This window comes from Ranitomeya imitator, chromosome 3 (assembly GCF_032444005.1).
Source record: "Ranitomeya imitator isolate aRanImi1 chromosome 3, aRanImi1.pri, whole genome shotgun sequence".
In the NCBI taxonomy this organism is placed as follows: domain Eukaryota; kingdom Metazoa; phylum Chordata; class Amphibia; order Anura; family Dendrobatidae; genus Ranitomeya; species Ranitomeya imitator.
Window position 1 is genome coordinate 197,731,177 of NC_091284.1, and position 22,635 is coordinate 197,753,811.

At 44.9% G+C, this 22,635-nt stretch overlaps 1 protein-coding gene across 1 annotated transcript in view; it reads left to right on the plus strand.

Annotated features, from left to right (window-relative positions):
* The window catches only part of CAPZA1 (capping actin protein of muscle Z-line subunit alpha 1), a 70,727-nt gene that overhangs the window by 39,942 nt on the left and 8,150 nt on the right, over window positions 1-22,635 (plus strand). Inside the window, exons 2-9 of the mRNA XM_069761737.1 lie at window positions 3,974-4,037; window positions 9,779-9,830; window positions 16,023-16,086; window positions 18,826-19,032; window positions 19,114-19,193; window positions 19,917-19,995; window positions 21,082-21,153; window positions 21,881-21,943. Coding sequence (XP_069617838.1) covers window positions 3,974-4,037; window positions 9,779-9,830; window positions 16,023-16,086; window positions 18,826-19,032; window positions 19,114-19,193; window positions 19,917-19,995; window positions 21,082-21,153; window positions 21,881-21,943 — 681 coding nt within the window. The remainder of the gene's footprint in view (window positions 1-3,973; window positions 4,038-9,778; window positions 9,831-16,022; window positions 16,087-18,825; window positions 19,033-19,113; window positions 19,194-19,916; window positions 19,996-21,081; window positions 21,154-21,880; window positions 21,944-22,635) is intronic.

The following is a 22,635-nucleotide window of genomic DNA, read 5'->3' on the forward strand; positions in this document are numbered from 1 at the left end:
CAAGGTTCGAACTTGAAGGAGCTGTGGTAAGAGCCGATACACTTTCTCCCCTTCCATGTCCGAGTCGTGTCAGACAATCAAGTAGTCGTGGCTTATATCAACCACCACGGGGAACAAGGTCCCATACCCTAATGATGGCAGCTGACATCCTACTCCAGCTAGCGGAGCAACACCTACTGTCTCTTGTGTTACGTTCACATTTGCATCTTTGGGTGCAGCGTCGTCGACGCAACTCATAACGCATATACACAACGCAGTTTTTTGACGCATGCGTTGTCCCAAAATGCTTTGACTGTCTTGACACTTCATCAATGGGTTTTTTCTCCAAAGGTGCATGAGTTGTACAACGCAGGTCAATGCAGGCACCGGCGCCCTATGCGTTTATCAGTCACTAATGTGTTGGGGTTTTTTTTGGCGCATGTACGACGCATGTGCGTAGCATGCGTTTTTGATTGGAAATTGGGCACAGGCAAAATGCTACACGTAGCGTCGCCCGCGCCCTGTCTGTTGCGCCAAAATGACGCATGCATCGTACAACGCATACTGGCGCATGTCCATGCGCCCCCCATGTTAAAGATGGGGGCGCATGACGCATGCGTCGGTATCAGTCAACGACGCTGCGTCCAAAGATGCAAATGTGAACGTAGCATTACATCAAGGATCTATGGTAGAACATGGAAGAGATTCAAGCCCTTGGGGGATGAGGCCCCGGTTGGGTCCATTCTAGAGTTTCTGCATTCCGGGTTGCAACTAGGGTTAGCAACTAACATTCTCAAGGCGCAGGTATCGGCCCTGGGAGCCTTGTATAATTGCAACATAGCAGCAAATAAATGGGTGTCTCGGTTTATAAGATCCTGTAGTAGATCCAGACCTGCTCCCCCAAAAAAATTCCTCCATGAGACCTGAACCTAGTTTTAGAGACGCTAAGTAGAGACCCATTTGAGCCCTTACAGGATTTATCTGCGAAGTTCCTCATACAGTTTTACTAGTAGCCCTAACAAGTCCTGACCCGGCTTATCTCCCCAACGTGGTTTTTAAATTCCATCGGAGCCAAGAGATTACTTTGCCCTCATTTTGTAATAACCCTAACAATCCAGGGGGAAAGATTCCATACCTTAGATGTGAGGAAGTCCATGTTAGAGTATATGTCCATGACCAGTCTGTGGAGAAAGGAACAGTCCCTATTCATAGCCTTATAAGGTAGCAGAAAGGGGTATGGGGGTTTCTAAGAGTACCATTGCCAGATGGATCAGGGAGGCCATTAGTTTATCTTACATTACAAGTGGTGCTCCTGTTCCTAAAGGCACCAAGGCTCACTCCACCAGAGCCGTGGCTATCTCCTGGACAGAAAAGGCAGAGATATCAATTGATCAGATTTGTAAGGCCGCTACCTGGTCCTCACCATGTACTTTCTTTAAGCACTACAAAATGAATCTGTCCTCCTCTGCTGACTTGACCTTTGGTAGAAGGGTGCTGCAAATGGTGGTCCCTCCTTAAAGGGAACCTGTCACCCCGTTTTTTCAGATTGAGATATAAATACTGTTAAATAGGGCCTGCGCTGTGCGTTACTATAGTGTATGTAGTGTACCCTGATTCCCCACCTATGCTGAGAAATACATTACCAAAGTCGCCGTTTTCGCCTGTCAATCAGGCTGGTCTGGTCAGGTGGGCGTGGTGACATCGCTCTTTTCTTCCCCAGCTTTCCGTTGGTGGCGTAGTGGTGTGCGCATGTCCAAGTTCCGAACTCCCTGCGCGCACGTGAAGAAACAGCGCGCGATCTGCGCTGTTATCCCTTTCATCGGTGGGGGCGGCCATCTTCCTGGGGCCGCGCATGCGCAGATGGAGTGCTCTGCTGCACGGGGCTTCAGGAAAATGGCCGCGGGATGCCGCGCGTGCGCAGAAGAGATCGCGGCGGCCATTTTCCCAAAGCCGAGATGCAACTCTGACCAGTCTCCCTATTCCTGCTGAAAAAAAAAAACCATCCCACAGCATTGTGCTGCCACCACCATGTTTCATTGTAGGGATGTTTTTTTTCAGAGTGATTTGCAATGTCGGTTTTCCACCACACATAGCATTTTGCATTTAAGCTCAGAAAGTTCCTTTTTAGTCTCTTCTGACCAAAGCACTCTCTTCCACATGCTAGCTGTGTTCCCTACATGGCTTTTTGCAAACTGCAAACAGGACTTGTTATGGCTTACTTTCAAAGATTGCTTTCTTCTTGCCATTCCTCTATAAGGCTATGTGCACACGTTGCGGATTAGGCTTAGGAATTTTTGGTGCGGACTCTGCATCTCTTGGCAGAAAACGCAGCTGCGGATTTGTCGCGTTTTTGTGCAGATTTTGTTGCGGATTTGCCGCGGATTTACTGCGTTTTTATCCCTGTGGATTTCTATAATGGAATGGGTACAAAAACGCTGCAGATCCGCAAAAAAGAAGTGACATGCTACTTCTTTTAATCTGCACCGTTTCCTCACGGAATTTTCCGCACCATTAGAACAGTGTTTTTTTTTTTCACATTGATTTACATTGTAGTGTAAATCACTTGCGGATCTGCAGCGTTTCTGCACTGCAAAATCCGCAACATGTGCACATACCCTTAAGGCCAGATTTGTGGAGAATCTAACTAATAGTTGTCCTGTCAACAGATTCTCCCACTTGAGCTGTGGATCTCTGCAGATCCTCCAGAATGATCACGAGCCTCTTACCAGCTTCTCAAATTAGTGCTCTCCTTGCTCGGGATGTCTGTTTAGGTGGATGGCCATGTCTTGGTAGTATTCCAGTTATCCCTGACCTGTCTGGTGTGTTCCTTTGTTTTCATGATGCTGTTTGATCCCTAATGTTCTCAAACAAACCTCTGAGGCCTTCACAGAAAAGCTGCAGTTATACAAAGAGTTAATTAGATACAGGTTAACTCAATTTACTAATTGTGACATCTGGAGACAATTGGTCATGGGGTTGAATACAAATGCACATCACAATTTGCAGATTTATAATTTTTAAATAAGTATAAAAACATAATTCACTTTACACTTCACAAATATTTGCTAGATTTTGTGGGTATAGCTCATAAAATCCCAATAAAATACTTTTTACGTTTGTGAGTTTAATGTTAAAAAAAAAAGTGGAAAAGTTGAGGGGTGTGAAGTTTTGCAATGCCTTGTATTTAGTGGGGACAAAAATAAAATTAGGTTTAATATTTAAAAAAAAAAAAAAAAACTTACGAATGCATTTTATCATTTAAAAAAAAAAAAAAAAAAAAATCTATAAAACAAAAAAATCTAGAAACTAGATACCGGAAATGAAAGAGTTGGAATCCTACCTGCCTATAGAAAAGCGATAACGGCAAAAAGATTAAACCTTGCTGGAATTGCTATTTTTCCTAAATACTTACAGTGAAAACATAATTTAGTAATTAAACATCTCATAAAGGTGTCAATGGATTTACCTGTCCAGCTAATAAAAGCTTTCATAGCTGCATCAACAGAAAATGAAAAATGAATTGCCTCTGAAAGCTGCACCCCAGACATTTTTTTTTCCACCCATAAAACCATTAAGTAAAAATACTAAAGCATAAAAGAAACTGCGTAAATTCAATGACTGATAGAAATCTCATATTCAGTTCTATAAAAAGTTTGACTTGTCCTGCAAAAAAAACAAGCCCTGAAACGGCTATGTCAATGGATTGGTTCTGGAAAATAAAAATTGCTTGATCTTCCAGACTCAAACTAAGCTGGTCCTTCAGAGGTTAATCATTTCTAATAATGACTTGGATGATTCATTGCATTGCAAGAATTATTCTGCCTAATTAAATTGTGCCACAGCCCGCACACTACTATAAGTAAGGCAGGAAGTGATGGCGGCGTCTGCAGACACTGTCATTACACTTGGTAAATATTTCACCGTCGTGTTCAGTGGATTTGGCCTCATTACAAGGGGTTTTGCTTCTAATTCTCCTCCTTGTATGTTTCTGCAGGTGCGTATTGCTGCAAAATTCATCACTCACGCACCCCCAGGGGAATTTAATGAGGTCTTCAACGGTAAGTGACACTGGGCATGCTCTGGTGGGCACTAAATAGCTACAGATCTGGTAACATATCTCTATCTGCTGCAGATCTCAGTCCTCTAATGCTGAGCTCTGTATAACCCCGCCCACACCACTGATTGGCCGCTTTCTGTGTACACTGTGCATAGGCAGCAAGCTGCCAATCAGTGGTGTGGGCGGGGTTATACAGAGGTCGAAGATGAATTTACTACTGAGAAAACAGTGATTTTTATGAAAACTACAGCAAGCAGCCCCTTAAGTTATACATTGCTGGAATTGGGGCCTGTCTCTACATTATGCTGCTCTCAGATTAAAGGGAATGTCTGTCACACCCTGGACGATTTTGAGCCATTACTATGGGCATACAGGTAATAGAATGATGATTAAACCCGTCTTACCAGTATGCCACATAGCTGTGGTATAGATCTTGAGAAATGCAGTTATAATGTTTTATGCCAATGATTTCTTCCAGGCTTCGGCCGCATGGTGCCGCCCAAAAAAATTAGCATGTCCCTTCTCTAGGGTTCCTAAACCATAGAAGGCAAAGGTTTTAATGGAACCCAATTGCAAAAATACATGCAATCAAGCAAAAAAATATGCCCCGAGTGTGTTCATATTCCTTCATTGCCGTAATGTCTGGATCTCCCATGCTTTACAGATCTTAACCCTGAGTTGATTTTCGGTTGGCTCCACAGACCCCCTGGAGCGCAGGGCATCGCACATGTAATCTCTTGTGTTAGGCCTGTCATAAATGGGATTTCCGTAAGCGCCATTCCAAAAGTGGGTGATAAATGGATGGTCTGTCAGGCACCTACTGACCTCAAGAATTGAGGACTGACGGAGATAGTGGAGTACGGCAGTAAGTTGATTGAGCGGTGTATCACCGCTCCAGTCACATGACCCACAGGACCCGTCTCTGATTGTTGGGTCCCAGAGGCCACACATATATCGCCTATCTAATATAAACATTTTCCCTAGCATTAATAATATTGCGTAAAGGCAATTGTAGCCATCATTAATGTGGGGAGTTATCAGTGTGTCTGTCGTCCTCCGGTCATTACCACGATGGATGTTACCTCTGCACAGCACCGTGGCTGCGGCCATGGGATCCTTCTCAGCATTATATAATTAGGGCAGCCTTATCTGTCCTACATGAGATAGATGTGCTGTTGTTACATAGCTACATAGTTATTAAGGTTGAAGGAAGACTATAAGTCCATCTAGTTCAACCCATAGCCTATCCTAACATGCCCTAACATGTTGATCCAGAGGAAGGAAAAAAAAACAGGTGGCAAAGAGTAAGCTGTGCTGTGGTTCTCTGGCTGCGGCCATGGGATCCTTCTCGGCACAGTATAATTAGGGCAGCCTTATCTGTCCTCCATGACATAGATGTGCTGTGGTTCTTTGGCTGCGGCCATGGGATCCTTCTCGGCACAGTATAATTAGGGCAACCTTATCTGTCCTCCATGACATAGATGTGCTGTGGCCATGGGATCCTTCTCGGCACAGTATAATTAGGGCAGCCTTATCTGTCCTCCATGACATAGATGTGCTGTGGTTCTCTGGCTGCGGCCATGGGATGCTTCTCGGCACAGTATAATTAGGGCAGCCTTATCTGTCCTCCATGACATAGATGTGCTGTGGTTCTCTGGCTGCGGCCATGGGATGCTTCTCGGCACAGTATAATTAGGGCAGCCTTATCTGTCCTCCATGACATAGATGTGCTGTGGTTCTCTGGCTGTAGCCATGGGATCCTTCTCGGCACAGTATAATTAGGGCAGCCTTATCTCTCCTCCATGACATAGATGTGCTGTGGTTCTCTGGCTGTAGCCATGGGATCCTTCTCGGCACAGTATAATTAGGGCAGCCTTATCTGTCCTCCATGACATAGATGTGCTGTGGTTCTCTGGCTGTAGCCATGGGATCCTTCTCGGCATAGTATAATTAGGGCAGCCTTACCTGTCCTCCATGACATAGATGATCTGTGGTTCTCTGGCTGCGGCCATGGGATCCTTCTCGGCACAGTATAATTAGGGCAGCCTTATCTGTCCTCCATGACATAGATGTGCTGTGGTTCTCTGGCTGTAGCCATGGGATCCTTCTCGGCACAGTATAATTAGGGCAGCCTTATCTGTCCTCCATGACATAGATGTGCCGTGGTTCTCTGGTTGCGGCCATGGGATCCTTCTCGGCACAGTATAATTAGGGCAGCCTTATCTGTTCTCCATGACATAGATGTGCTGTGGTTCTCTGGCTGCGGCCATGGGATCCTTCTCGGCACAGTATAATTAGGGCAGCCTTTTCTCTCCTCCATGACATAGATGTGCTGTGGTTCTCTGGCTGCGGCCATGGGATCCTTCTCAGCATTATATAATTAGGGCAGCCTTATCTGTTCTCCATGACATAGATGTGCTGTGGCCATGGGATCCTTCTCAGCACCGTATAATTAGGGCAGCCTTATCTGTCCTCCATGACATAGATGTGCTGTAGTTCTCTGGCTGCGGCCATGGGATCCTTCTCGGCACAGTATAATTAGGGCAGCCTTATCTGTCCTCCATGACATAGATGTGCTGTGGTTCTCTGGCTGTAGCCATGGGATCCTTCTCGGCATAGTATAATTAGGGCAGCCTTATCTCTCCTCCATGACATAGATGTGCTGTGGTTCTCTGGCTGCGGCCATGGGATCCTTCTCGGCACAGTATAATTAGGGCAGCCTTATCTCTCCTCCATGACATAGATGTGCTGTGGTTCTCTGGCTGTAGCCATGGGATCCTTCTCGGCACAGTATAATTAGGGCAGCCTTATCTCTCCTCCATGACATAGATGTGCTGTGGTTCTCTGGCTGTAGCCATGGGATCCTTCTCGGCACAGTATAATTAGGGCAGCCTTATCTCTCCTCCATGACATAGATGTGCTGTGGTTCTCTGGCTGTAGCCATGGGATCCTTCTCGGCATAGTATAATTAGGGCAGCCTTATCTGTCCTCCATGACATAGATGATCTGTGGTTCTCTGGCTGCGGCCATGGGATCCTTCTCGGCACAGTATAATTAGGGCAGCCTTATCTGTCCTCCATGACATAGATGTGCTGTGGTTCTCTGGCTGTAGCCATGGGATCCTTCTCGGCACAGTATAATTAGGGCAGCCTTATCTGTCCTCCATGACATAGATGTGCCGTGGTTCTCTGGTTGCGGCCATGGGATCCTTCTCGGCACAGTATAATTAGGGCAGCCTTATCTGTTCTCCATGACATAGATGTGCTGTGGTTCTCTGGCTGCGGCCATGGGATCCTTCTCAGCATTATATAATTAGGGCAGCCTTATCTGTTCTCCATGATATAGATGTGCTGTGGCCATGGGATCCTTCTCGGCACAGTATAATTAGGGCAGCCTTATCTGTCCTCCATGACATAGATGTGCTGTAGTTCTCTGGCTGCGGCCATGGGATCCTTCTCGGCACAGTATAATTAGGGCAGCCTTATCTGTCCTCCATGACATAGATGTGCTGTGGTTCTCTGGCTGTAGCCATGGGATCCTTCTCGGCATAGTATAATTAGGGCAGCCTTATCTCTCCTCCTTGACATAGATGTGCTGTGGTTCTCTGGCTGCGGCCATGGGATCCTTCTCGGCACAGTATAATTAGGGCAGCCTTATCTGTCCTCCATGACATAGATGTGCTGTGGTTCTCTGGCTGTAGCCATGGGATCCTTCTCGGCACAGTATAATTAGGGCAGCCTTATCTCTCCTCCATGACATAGATGTGCTGTGGTTCTCTGGCTGTAGCCATGGGATCCTTCTCGGCACAGTATAATTAGGGCAGCCTTATCTGTCCTCCATGACATAGATGTGCTGTGGTTCTCTGGCAGTAGCCATGGGATCCTTCTCGGCATAGTATAATTAGGGCAGCCTTATCTGTCCTCCATGACATAGATGATCTGTGGTTCTCTGGCTGCGGCCATGGGATCCTTCTCGGCACAGTATAATTAGGGCAGCCTTATCTGTCCTCCATGACATAGATGTGCTGTGGTTCTCTGGCTGTAGCCATGGGATCCTTCTCGGCACAGTATAATTAGGGCAGCCTTATCTCTCCTCCATGACATAGATGATCTGTGGTTCTCTGGCTGCGGCCATGGGATCCTTCTCGGCACAGTATAATTAGGGCAGCCTTATCTTTCCTCCATGACATAGATGTGCTGTGGTTCTCTGGCTGCGGCCATGGGATCCTTCTCGGCACAGTATAATTAGGGCAGCCTTATCTGTCCTCCATGACATAGATGTTCTGTGGTTCTCTGGCTGCGGCCATGGGATTCTTCTCGGCACAGTATAATTAGGGCAGCCTTATCTGTCCTCCATGACATAGATGTGCTGTGGTTCTCTGGCTGCGGCCATGGGATCCTTCTCGGCATAGTATAATTAGGGCAGCCTTATCTCTCCTCCATGACATAGATGTGCTGTGGTTCTCTGGCTGTAGCCATGGGATCCTTCTCGGCACAGTATAATTAGGGCAGCCTTATCTGTCCTCCATGACATAGATGTGCTGTGGTTCTCTGGCTGCGGCCATGGGATCCTTCTCGGCATAGTATAATTAGGGCAGCCTTATCTCTCCTCCATGACATAGATGTGCTGTGGTTCTCTGGCAGTAGCCATGGGATCCTTCTCGGCACAGTATAATTAGGGCAGCCTTATCTGTCCTCCATGACATAGATGTGCTGTGGTTCTCTGGCTGCGGCCATGGGATCCTTCTCGGCACAGTATAATTAGGGCAGCCTTATCTGTCCTCCATGATATAGATGATCTGTGGTTCTCTGGCTGCGGCCATGGGATCCTTCTCGGCACAGTATAATTAGGGCAGCCTTATCTGTCCTCCATTTAATACAAAACCCGGCACTCAACTTTGTGGTGTGAAGAAACGAAAGATTTATTATCCCAAATCAGAAAACGTTTCGGTCCCACAACTGGACCTTCATCAGTAACGTTTACTGGGACAATATATAGATTCAAGTGGCTATATGGCCTGCCCTGAGGTAGCTACCAATATAGTATTGGATATCCAGAGAGAAAAGTTACAGCCTATATGGGTGCTGTCATCGCGGCGTCCACCGCTGAATAGCGGTGGACGCCGCGATGACAGCACCCATATAGGCTGTAACTTTTCTCTCTGGATATCCAATACTATATTGGTAGCTACCTCAGGGCAGGCCATATAGCCACTTGAATCTATATATTGTCCCAGTAAACGTTACTGATGAAGGTCCAGTTGTGGGACCGAAACGTTTTCTGATTTGGGATAATAAATCTTTCGTTTCTTCACACCACAAAGTTGAGTGCCGGGTTTTGTATTATTTGCTGATTACGGTTTGGGAACCTACCCGTGCACCTCATACGGTTGTGCACACGTGTTTCTAACTACGTTATCTGTCCTCCATGACATAGATGTGCTGTGGTTCTCTGGCAGTAGCCATGGGATCCTTCTCGGCACAGTATAATTAGGGCAGCCTTATCTGTCCTCCATGATATAGATGATCTGTGGTTCTCTGGCTGCGGCCATGGGATCCTTCTCGGCACAGTATAATTAGGGCAGCCTTATCTCTCCTCCATGACATAGATGTGCTGTGGTTCTCTGGCTGCGGCCATGTGCAGCGCTCCTGTCCTATTGATCAGTATCCCCTCTACATGATATAATGTAAGGAGCGATCTGTAGGAATGACTGTGTAATGGTGTGTTCCCTCTTTTCTTCAGATGTCCGGTTACTCCTCAATAATGACAACCTGCTCAGGGAGGGAGCTGCACAGTAAGTCTCCACAAGTGTCATGTCTATAATGCTAATTCAGTGATCACTTTATATAGGGGTATCTTCTGTGCTGGTAAAGCCACCATCCATCCGCTAATGTCACAGACCACCCACCTATTCTGGGTCTACCGCATTCTTACAGCCTTCTTCCATGGAGTTTTGACTATTTCCAGGATGTCACTGTATATATGCAGACTGTGACCTCCGTTCATTGAAGGGATTGTCCACTAATCTGCCATGGACAGGGAGAGAGCAGCCGCAGGATACAATCACATCTGCTATACTGTCTTTCCCCATGAAAAAAAGGCAACCCACCCAGAAAGGGTCTGCCAGCGAGGATATATGTGTGTGTATATATATATATACACAGCTGTGACACAATAGTATACAGTTATTCATTATGCTATACATAAGTGTCTTGTACCCTCTAGTGGTGGACACAGGTAACTGCATGCTGTCATGTAAATCTGTGACTAGGTTAAGGATTCTGTGCACCTACCTACTCTATTCACATGTCCAGTAGTTCTCTCCATTTTTTGATCCATTTTGAGATGACAAAACGGAAGTGAAATATTCTAATACACGATCCATTCACTTGAATTTGATTAGAAACGTCCTTAAATGTTTTCCATTCTTATCCATGGTTTGTTTGTTTTTTTGTTCTTTTTTGTGGCTGGATCAGAAAATTTACCCTGTACAACTATTTAGTCTGTGTTTTGTTTTTTTTTTTGTTTTTTTTTTTGTTACGAACATTGAGATCTGTGGAAAACCGGATCATAAGGATGATCATCCATTGTCATCTGTTCAGGGATCCGGTTTTTAAGCCTTTGCACTGTGAACACCTGTAGTGTGCTGGACAAGCGAACTGGTCCATTCTGAAATTAACAAAAATGTATGCAAAATAGCAAAGTGTGCACCCATTTTTGCTCCTTTTGTAATGAATTTGGTAGTTTTTTTAATAATCACATAGAAAATTTGCGCTGAAAGCCGTAGCCAGCTCACCAACTCCAGCCACAGGTGCACGGACTCGACGTGAAGCAGCAGCAAATAAAGGTAAATGTCCCAGCTCCTTTAACAAATTCTTTATTGTGGAAACTATAAAACCTAATATGCGGCATGATCCTCACAAAGTGGATGTGCACATGAGCACCGATAATTCAGCTGTCTTTATTCCTGTTTTCTTGCGGTTTTATTAAGGTATCTCTATTTCTAGAGAGGGCTATATTTCTCGCTCTTCTTATAGTCCATTCTGGATACTCAACGTTCGATCATTTTTTTGTGCAGATCATTGAATTCAATATGCATGTCTTTTTCATTAGAACAATTTCTTTTAAGTCTGCTATCCTCCTACTACTACTTTGTGAGGATCATGCCGCATATTAGGTTTTAAAGTTTCCACAATAAAAGAATTCGTTTAAGGAGCTGAGACATTTACCTTTACTTTTTAATAATGCATCTTAATAGATGCAGGTGACAACTGGACATGTGAACGGAGCTTACATTGGCACAAAATGTTGAACCTAAAATTATATTTAATGAGGACCTTTCACCAAATTTTTCATGTTGAACTGGACACATGATATAATAGAGGCTGCATAGCAGAAAAACACTTTTTTTATTTTGCCTCTACATTGTGGAGATATTCTCAATCAAAGCATTTGACACTTAAGCAGTTGTTTTGTTTTAAATTCCAAGTGGGCATTACTAGAGATTTTTCTGGGGACGTGTACTGCCTCTTTCTGATTCTGACCTATCGTAGTTGGGCAGCAACACACTGGAGAAAAGAACCCACCCTCACAATAGCATTGACAAATGGTCTGCTCTCCTCACTGCAGAGTGATGATATGGAGCACAGCAGACCTGAGTGTGATTTATCTCCAGCAGTCTGTGTGGGAGAGGGGCAGTGCTTCTGTGGGAGAGGGGCAGTGCTTCTGTGGGGGAGGGGCAGTGCTTCTGTGGGGGAGGGGCAGTGCTTCTGTGGGGGAGGGGCAGTGCTTCTGTGGGGGAGGGGCAGTGCTTCTGTGGGGGAGGGGCAGTGCTTCTGTGGGGGAGGGGCAGTGCTTCTGTGGGGGAGGGGCAGTGCTTCTGTGGGGGAGGGGCAGTGCTTCTGTGGGGGAGGGGCAGTGCTTCTGTGGGGGAGGGGCAGTGCTTCTGTGGGGGAGGGGCAGTGCTTCTGTGGGGGAGGGGCAGTGCTTCTGTGGGGGAGGGGCAGTGCTTTTGTGGGGGAGGGGCAGTGCTTCTGTGGGAGAGGGGCAGTGCTTCTGTGGGAGAGGGGCAGTGCTTCTGTGGGAGAGGGGCAGTGCTTCTGTGGGAGAGGGGCAGTGCTTCTGTGGGAGAGGGGCAGTGCTTCTGGTTTTAGTTTTACTACAAACATTTTTATTAGGCCTCCTCTCCATGTGACGCACAGATTGTCGTGTCGGCTAATTAAAAAGTCTCTCCGAGGACACCAGAAAGTCAGAAATTCGCAAGTCTACCTGCCAGATACCATTGACCTGGACGCTAGACGAAAGTTCCGCTAATCGTTCTGTTCGTCTCTACTGCCAATCGAAATCAGGTATCCACATACAAGTGTATAAAAGACCATGCCCCCACTATAGCTTGGAATATGCTGTGTGTAAGACATATTGGCAGTCTGCTCTCCTCACTTGAGTTATTAGATGTGCCAGAGTAGACCTGATTAGAGATGAATGCTTTTAATCACGGTGGTCATTGTGGGGGGAGGGGCCGTGCAGCCGAGTTGGTAGCACTACACTTGCTTTGGCAAAGCTGATGTGTATTTGGTCCTGCCAATAAAGCTCAGGTTGAGTGAAGAGTTACTAGAAGTGTTTTTTAATGATTACTGTCCCTTCCCCCACACTGACTACCAGAGATGACAGCTGTCAGTTAATCACGCTCAGGTCTGCTGTGCTCCAGCACATCTCTCGCTCTGCAGTGTTTATCAATGCTTTTGTGAGGGTTTGTTCTTTTCCCAGTGTTATTGCCTGATTATCAGCATTATAATGAAGTACACACCCAACCCAAGCAAAATCTCTCTAGTAATGGGCACTTGGACTTAATTTGTTTTTAATTTAGGTGTCAAATAATGTTATTGCGAACATCTTCAAAATAATGAAGAAAAGGTTTTTCATCACCTTCTACATTGTCTAAATGGTTCAACATGAAACATTTTGTGAGAGACCCTCTGTAAAGGGAATCTGTCAAGTGATTTTTGTGTAGCATCTTGAAATAGTGCTTGGGCTGTCCTTTCAGGATAAGTAACTTTTATTTGTGTGTGGCCCCATTGTGTTGCTGAAAGCCCCGGAAAATTTATTTTCGCACCAAGCAAGTCAAGCAACATGTAAATGACAAATTAATATTCACCCCCTCCCCCATAATTCAGCCCACCCCTCTGCACTGGCATCAGTAATTCAGTCACACTGCCACATGTTTGAGGATGGCATCACAATCCTTGGACTGCTTTGAGTGACAGCTGCATGGAAATACATACTATTCCGCTCAGGTCAGGAGAGCAGACGGTCAGCCCGAGGATTGCGATGTGATCCCTGCACGAGTAACATGGCACTACACAAAAACCCAGACTCATAATGTAAGGTGGCCACGAACAATGTCTAGGCCCCTTTAAATACCTATTCCAGACAAATCAGTATAATCATAGGAGAACCACAGGAGTATATAGGAAAATATAAACTTTATTAACAGAAAAATATTAAAAACCACACGTTAAAAAACACCAATAGAAAACACCAGGAACACCCAAACACATATATAGTCAATACATATACTATATAGTGATATGATAATTGTGCCTTGTAGTTATGGGTAAATGTTAAACACTAGAAGATCCGTGGCACCCCCACCACCTCATAATAGGACAATGCCATCTGGTCCACCTATGTAGTAAGTGTCACTGACACTAAAAGAAGCTCCATTGCTCCAGACCAGATAATCATGCACCATGCTGAGGCAGGGATGTGAACAATGCCATGGGAGGGACTGGTAATAATACATTGCTTGCCAGCATAAACAAGATCTCCCTCCAGACACCAACCATACCCGGATCTTACCATGCACAAAGGGGTCCCTGGATAGGGCGCAACCCCCGACGCGCGTTTCGCCGCTCCTATACTTGGCTTTCTCAAGGGGAGCGCCTTGTTTCTGCAGCCAGGACCTTTTAACATCACTTCCTGGGTCACATGACAATCATGTGACCGCAGGCTGTGTAGCGCTGTGAATGGCGGCGCATGCGCCGGCGGCCCACCCCCCGCCACCCCCCCAAGCCCGGCTCACGTCAGCGGACAGGCGAGTGGGTGCATGGGAACCATGGCAACCCAGTCACCCGCCGCGGACGCACATCGGCCGGACCCAGAAGGCGCAGGGGGGCGGAGCAAGCCGGCGCACGCGCACCACAGCAAGTTAACCACGGCTAATAATCACACTACATCAACAGTGAAAAGATGAGCCTACATCAGCGTATGAACACCGCAAAAGAGACGGACAGGATCAGACATCATGGGTCATACAAAAGAATAACAACCATTATAACATAATATGTACAATAATAGTAGTCCATAGCAATTCCATAATGTAGCACTATCCCGATGTTCTTTTCTGTCCCGCTCTTGAATCCACATCAGGAAGGGAAGAACGATAGGTCCAATTTAAAGTGCACTAAGTTAAAACAATAAACAAAAATAATAAATCATAAAGAAGAAGAAGAAACAAAACAACAACAACATATACAGAGGGGAACTCAAAAACAGAAGAAAAAAAAAAAAAAAAGAGACGGGCCATATAAAACTATAACTATCTAAAACATATTTATAGGAATGGGGCAAAATTCAAGGTCTCATTAAGACCATGGGGCTTGACCGTGTCCAGGGTCACAATCCACTTAAGTTCTCGCTGAGCAAGGAGCTGTTTCACAATGTGAATGTTTGCTCCTTGCGCATGCGCCGCCATTCACAGCGCTACACAGCCTGCGGTCACATGATTGTCATGTGACCCAGGAAGTGATGTTAAAAGGTCCTGGCTGCAGAAACAAGGCGCTCCCCTTGAGAAAGCCAAGTATAGGAGCGGCGAAACGCGCGTCGGGGGTTGCGCCCTATCCAGGGACCCCTTTGTGCATGGTAAGATCCGGGTATGGTTGGTGTCTGGAGGGAGATCTTGTTTATGCTGGCAAGCAATGTATTATTACCAGTCCCTCCCATGGCATTGTTCACATCCCTGCCTCAGCATGGTGCATGATTATCTGGTCTGGAGCAATGGAGCTTCTTTTAGTGTCAGTGACACTTACTACATAGGTGGACCAGATGGCATTGTCCTATTATGAGGTGGTGGGGGTGCCACGGATCTTCTAGTGTTCAACATTTACCCATAACTACAAGGCACAATTATCATATCACTATATAGTATATGTATTGACTATATATGTGTTTGGGTGTTCCTGGTGTTTTCTATTGGTGTTTTTTAACGTGTGGTTTTTAATATTTTTCTGTTAATAAAGTTTATATTTTCCTATATACTCCTGTGGTTCTCCTATGATTATACGAGTAACATGGCAGTCTGACTGCACCCAATCCGTGTCGCCGACACACACAGGTGGGTACGATTATGGGCAGGAAGAACGGGTGATTATTTAATTGCAATCTACATTTCCTTGATTTCCCGGCGAGCATGTAAATGTGAAATGAATATTCACCTCTGTCCATCGGCGTCACTGATTCAGTCAGACTGTTCAGTTAGTTGCCCAGGGATCGCATCGCTATCCTCGGACTGGCTTTCTGTGCTTCTGCCCTGAGAGTGACGGCGTGATATATTGCTATGCAGCTGTCACTCTCTGGTCAGGAGAGCCGTCGTTCAGTCCGAGGATTGCGATGCGATACTCCAGACATACGGCAGTCGGACTGAATCGGTGATGCGAGGGAAGGGGGGAATATTCATTTTCCATTTACATATCCTTGACTTGCCGGGGCGAGACAATCAATTTGTTTGGGGCTTGCAGCAGCACAACGGGCCAACGTACAGAAATAAGTTACATATCCAGTAAGGGCTGCCCAAGCACTATATCAAAATACTACACAAAAATCACCTGACAGATTCCCTTTAAGGATGGAATTTCCGAGCAGCAGTATATGCCAACAGGTGTCACACACCCTAAATGTCGTTTTTAGATTTTCCCTCTCTTCTTCACAGTGCATTTGCCCAGTACAACATGGATCAGTTTACCCCTGTAAGGACTGAAGGCTACGATGACCCGGTAAGAAGATTTAGTCCCTTAGACTGAGAGCATGTATATCTATCTAGACCCGGATGACGCTGTGGTGGGTGCGCGGTCCTCGGAGGTCTTGTCTGTGTGACTCTAGGCAGGTGCTCATTTGTGCTTTGGTATTTTTACTAGTCCTTAAGGCTGACTGCGTTACTTTATACAGTGGGTACAGAAAGTATTCAGACCCCTTTAAATTTTTCACTCTTTCTTTGCAGCCATTTGGTAAATTCAAAATAGTTCTTTTTTTTTTTTCATTAATGTACACTTTGCACCCCATCTTGACTGAAAAAAAAAATGTAGAAATGTTTGCAAATTTATTAAAAAGGAAAAACTGAAATATCACATGGTCATTAGTATTCAGCCGTTGCTCAGTATGGAGTAGAAGCATCCTTTTGAGCTAGTACAGCCATGAGTCTTTTTGGGAATGACACACCTGGATTTGGAGATCCTCTGTCATTCTTCCTTGCAGATCCTCTCCAGTTCCGTCAGGCTGGATGGTGAACGTTGGTGGACAGCCATTTTCAGGTTTCAGGTCTTTCGACCACGTTTCACTGTTGGGATTGTATTGGGCAGGTGATGAGCAGTGCCTGGTTTTCTCCACACATACCGCTTAGAATTTTTACCAAAAAAGGTCTTTCTTCGTCTCATCAGACCAGAGAATCTTATTTCTCATAGTCTGGGCGTCCTTCATGTGTTTTTTAGCAAACGCTATGCGGGCTTTCATAAGTCTTGCACTGAAGAGAGGCTTCCATCCAGCCACTCTGCCATAAAGACCTGACTATTGGAGGGCTGCAGTGATAGTTGACTTTATGGAACTTTATCCCATCTCCCTAATGCATCTCTGGAGTTCAGCCACCGTGATCTTGAGGTTCTTCTTTACCTCTCTCACCAAGGCTCTTCTCCCACGATTGCTCAGTTTGGCTGGACGGGCAGGTCTAGGAAGACTTCTGGTGGTCCCAAACTTCTTCCATTAAGGATTATGGAGGCCACTGTGTTCTTAGGACCCTTGAGTACTGCAGAAATTCTGTTGTAACCTTGTCCAGATCTGTGCCTTGCCACAATTCTGACACTGAGCTCCTTGGCCAGTTCTTTGACTTCATGATTGTCATTTGGTCTGACATGCACTGTGAGGTCTTATATAGACAGCTGAGCGCGTTTCCAAATCAAGTCATATCAGTCTAATTAAACACAACTGGACTCCAATGAAGGAGTAGAACCATCTCAAGGAGGATCACAAGGAAATGGACAACATGTGACTTAAAGGGCCACTGTCACCCCCCTGCAGCCATTATAAACTAAAAGAGCCACCTTGTGCAGCAGCAATGCTGCATTCTAACAAGGTGGCTCTTTTAGTTTTGTGTTCAGGTATTACTAAATAAAGCAGTTTGAAACTTTGCAAAAATACCTGTCTTTGTCCACGGAGGCATTGGGGTGCCCGGGGCAGCATACACGAGGCATTATCTCATATGTAAGTAGCACGTTATGGCATTAGTCACCTGATTTAGGCAGTTGTATATAGTTATTTTGCACATGCATTGCCACTTTACTGTGGGGGGTGACAGTGGCCCTTTAAATATGAGTGTCTGAGCAAAGGGTCTGAATACTTATCACAATGTGATATTTCAGTTTTTCTTTTTTAATAAATTTGCAAAAATTTTTACATTTCTGTGGGTTTTTTTCTGTCAAGATGAGATACAGAGTTTCATTAATGAGGAAAAAATTAACTTTTTTTTTTATTTTCCAAATGGCTGTAATGAAACAGAGTGAAAAATGTAAAGGGGTCTGAATACTTTCCGTACCCACTGTAGGTCCTTTCTGTGCCTGTGTACTTTTCAGGGTTAATGGCAAGCATTCAGTGGGGGTTCATGCTCATGTCACTTTGACACCCCACAAGGGCTGGTCCATTAATCTAATTCACTTGATTAACCCTTTCACTACCTGACGATTTTCCCATTATTGTCGTCCTTTTTTTTTCTAGAGCCATCAACATTTTAATTTTTCTGTTTAATATGTGATGGCTTGGTTTTTTTTTTTTTCTTTTTTTTGGTGAGGCGAGATGTATTTTTGAAAACTTCGCCATTCATTTTTACCATATAGTGTACAGGGAAAAAATTCCCGAGGGTATTGAAATTGCCAAAAATAGTTACCTGGCAGTATCATTCCCCCAGGTCAGTACGAGTACAGATGCCACACGTACTATATTTTTTTGTTTTGTTTTTTTGTTTGTTTGTTTTTTTGAGCTCATGGGAAAAAAAACTTAAATTTGTTTAAAAAAATAGTTTTTGTTTCCAGTTTTGATTTCTGGGCCTGAGCTGACGACGTAATTGATAGCTTTGGGGGTAGATACATTGCATTTTATTTTTATGTTGCAGCTGCCAAAAACTGTAATCCTATCCTGGTGTGTTTTGTTTTGTTTTTTCTCATGTTATACGGTTTACTGATCAAGTTAATTTTATTTTATTTTTTTAAACGGCTGAACGCAGTGATACCACATGTGTACCTTTTTTTTTTTTTTATTTTTTTTTTTTTTAGCCCCTTCACGACCCATGTTGCGGGGGTGGTTGGAAGGGGGAAAGCGGGAGCTGTGCCCTCCATAAACTGCAAAAATACAAACTAGTATGCAGTCCATGTGGTCAGATATCTACTAGAGCTTTTATAGTTAATTTGATGGACTGCGGGTGGTCTTGATAATCTCTTAATGCTTGTGGTTTTGTTTTTACATTTCTGTAGGTCCTAATTACAGAACATGGAGACCTGGGCAACGGCAGGTTCCTGGATCCTCGGAACAGGATTTCCTTTAAGTTTGACCACCTGAGAAAAGATGCAAGCGATGCTCATCCTGATGAAACCGACGCGGCGTTAAAGTCCTGGAGAGATGCCTGCGACAATGCTTTAAGGGCATATGTGAAAGATCATTACCCCAACGGCGTCTGTACTGTTAAGTGTCGGTCGTGGGTTTTTACACTCCTTTAATTGACATGACTTAATGCTAAATACTGACTGGTCTGTTCCCTGCAGGTCTATGCAAAGACTATAGATGGACAGCAGACAATAATCGCATGTATTGAAAGCCACCAGTTCCAGCCGAAAAACTTTTGGTATGTGTATTTTACAAGATGTTGGCATTGCAAACATAAATGTGGGAAGGACTGCGTAGCTGCAAAGTCATATCACCCTTTCTGTTCATTAGTTGGGCTGAGACTTGTATGTTTTATCTGCTGCTTAGTGTGTCATCCTGAAAACGTCTGTCATTTCAGGTCACCCTAAATCTGGAGATATTCTTATATGCATGTGTTTCACCAGAAATCAAAGAGACAATCTGATGCATGGGGTGCTCTTTCCTTAAAGGGGTTGGTCACCACTTTTATTTTATTGATGACCTACCCTTTGGATAGACCATAAATATCAGATTGGTGGGCTTCCCTGCCCGACGCTGGGGGACCTCCAGAAGTTCTCGAATGCTGCCAGAACACAGCAGCTCTGTCATTTCTATAGTGGCAGGATACTAGAAATCTGTCTGCTAGATCTGTAGGAACCAACCGCAGCCACTGTAGTTTTCACAGAACTGCTGTGTTCATGAAGCATTCAAGAGCTTCCAGTCGGTAACAGCTTATTGGCCGGCATGCCAGATGTCGCACCTCCACCAATCAGATATTGATGGCCTACCAAAAGATAGGCTATCAGTAAAAAAAAAAAAAAGTAGGGGCCAACCTCTAGACCAGAACCCTGTATGTGTTTGCTCAGTGGCTGTTCTTCTGCACAGATGCCTGATGGAGCCACATTAAACACTAACCTCATCTTTACTGGTTGTCATCCCTTAGGAATGGCCGTTGGCGGTCTGAGTGGAAATTCACCATTTCACAGCCTACTGCCCAGCTCGTCGGTGTGCTGAAGATTCAGGTAAATAGTGGGGGGGGGGGAAGTAATGCTCCTCTGGGAAATATGCAAATTGTCTCTTCAGAGAGGAAGAGGACTAGAACTCTAGTGCCACCTATTGGAAGTAGAAATCCTAACAGTCAATGTTGACCCTTTAACGAGCCTTGTCACATGACTTGGGATAAAAGCCAAACCAGAATCTCAATTTGCAGACACTGTGTTTCGGGGTACTGCCCCTCGTCAGTGCAAAGTGGAGATCTGACAAGGCTCGTTAAAGGGTCGACATTGACTGTTAGGATTGCTACTTCCAATAGGTGGCACTAGAGTTCTAGTCCTCTTCCTCTCTGAAGAGACAATTTGCATATGTAGCTGTATGAATGAAGTGGGTAACCTGTCGTGACAAGTGTCTGGCCAGCGTGGGTCTAATATCCGGTCCCTTGGTCAGATGCCCCATCAGCTATTGTCTGCCGGGCTGTATGGGAGCTCCACTTAAGGCTTTGTACATGACTTGGGGACGTGACTCGTAAAGGGACTGTCAGCACTTAACTGTTCAAACCAAGCATAGGCACCCGTCATTTAAGTGCACCTTCCAATCTACTTATTGTCCCGCAATCTCCACCCCACCTCCTTATAAGATTGACAGTTCTGGCTTCATAGAGCCAGAAAGATTCTATATACTGTAAGTTGTAGACAAGCAGGTGGGAAGTTGGATTTACATTATTGCCCCGCCGTAATGCACCGAGTGCCTGTACTTGATTTGAATGAATATTGTTAAAAACACACGATTTGCAATTATTTTGCCGTATAAATAGGCTGCCGATCAGCAGACAAAATCGCAGCGCAAAAAAACTATCGTTCTTGGCAGTGCATCGTCTTATGTAAACCGGACTCGCACTGCTGAGAACTATGTGCGCTAAGCGATCTGTCTATAGATCACTCGGTGCTCATCGTTTGCTTTGGTCTTCCTGTGATTCAAATGACGGCCAGTTGGTAAAATGTTACCGATCAGTTTGAGTACAGTCAGTAGGCGACTTTCTGCGGTCTATTTACCACTCAAGAAATGTGGGTAGGAATAACCTGCTTAGGATTTATCAGCTCGTCTTTCTGCAGGTCCATTACTATGAAGATGGCAATGTTCAGCTGGTTAGCCATAAAGATGTGCAGGAATCCATAACCATCTCTGTAAGTACAGACGTATGATCATACATGTACGGTGTCTGCCTTTATCAGTGTGCTAGGACATCCTCTCTTATACCTTTTGTTATTGTCTTAGCGGACAGTAGGGGCCTTGTTTAATGGTTTACATTATTATTATTATTATTATTTTTATGCCATTTATTCCATGGCGCTTTACATCGGCGATCTTAAACAAAAGTCATGACTGGTCAGGAGGAGAGTGACCCTACATGGCTGTGGATCCTCACTTGCTCTCTGTGCGGAGGTTTCACAACGGGGGCAAATTTGCACAGTGGGAGCAGCGTCCATAAATCAGATTTCTGTAAATCTTGCATTACTCCCCCACCCAAAAAAAAAGTCTTACCCTATCTGTAAACTAGGGGATAACTTGCTGGTGAGTACAGGTCCGACTGCTGGGACCGCCATTGACCCCGAGATCGGGGCTCGGGCATTGGTCTCTCTTCACCGGTTCCATTGACCAAGGATAAAGCGGACGTCGGCCATGCTCGGGTCTGCTGCGTTCAACACTGTGATGCAGAGCCCCATTATCAGTATCTTTGGGGTCTCCACCACCGACAATCAGCAAGTCATCCACACTCCACTTATAGGGGGTAACTTTTATTTTGATAACCCTTTAAATATTTCCACTCCATATACAGTATGTGTCATCCGCTCAGGCGGCTTTTCTCTTACCGTGTTTCGGCGCTGATTGCTTTATGTGGATTTATTTTAGGGGGAGGCGCAAACTGCCAAGGATTTTGTAAAGATTATAGAGCAGGCAGAGAATGATTACCAGGTAAGCGGCACGTTGGACCTTTTCCGGCACTTTTTACCTAATAGAAGCACCTTTTCCCTGAATTGTGTGAGCGTTTATAATAAGAGGACATTCTTTCTGGGTTCTTGTAGCTGCTATGGACACTATGTAAATGATTGGACTCCTGTCCCAGCAGGTCTTTTTCAGTGAATCGGGTCAATGACCTTGATTGGGAACCCTCTATTTCCCTAAATCGGAATTATGCTCACATTCCAGAGGGATTACCTTTTCCTAAAGCAGATGCCTATCAAAGGTAAAAGTATGCAGAGTAAAGGCCGCCGATGATCTGGGAAGATGTCGGATTTCCCATTGCCAATCGAATTGTTCTCCCCAGAATAATCCAGTGGCCGACATGTGAGCTGGTGGCATTCTCATAGAGACACCAGAGCGATCTGCCGATCGAGGGCTCCTGTGTACTCGAGTCGGCCGTCACCCAAGCAAATAGAAGCTATCACATCTTCTAATCCAATTTATTAGTTCCGGTATTCTTGTTTAAATGCTGAAAATAATTAAATTAGTTGGTAATATAACACAGGAGATATAAAAAAATACATTACAATAAATAATATAGCAATTTCCTTTGTTTGCAGATACTTTTTGTTACAATATGTATCTTGTAAGTTCATTGTAATTTCTCTTTTTCCCAGCAGATGTCGCTCATTTCCCACATAATC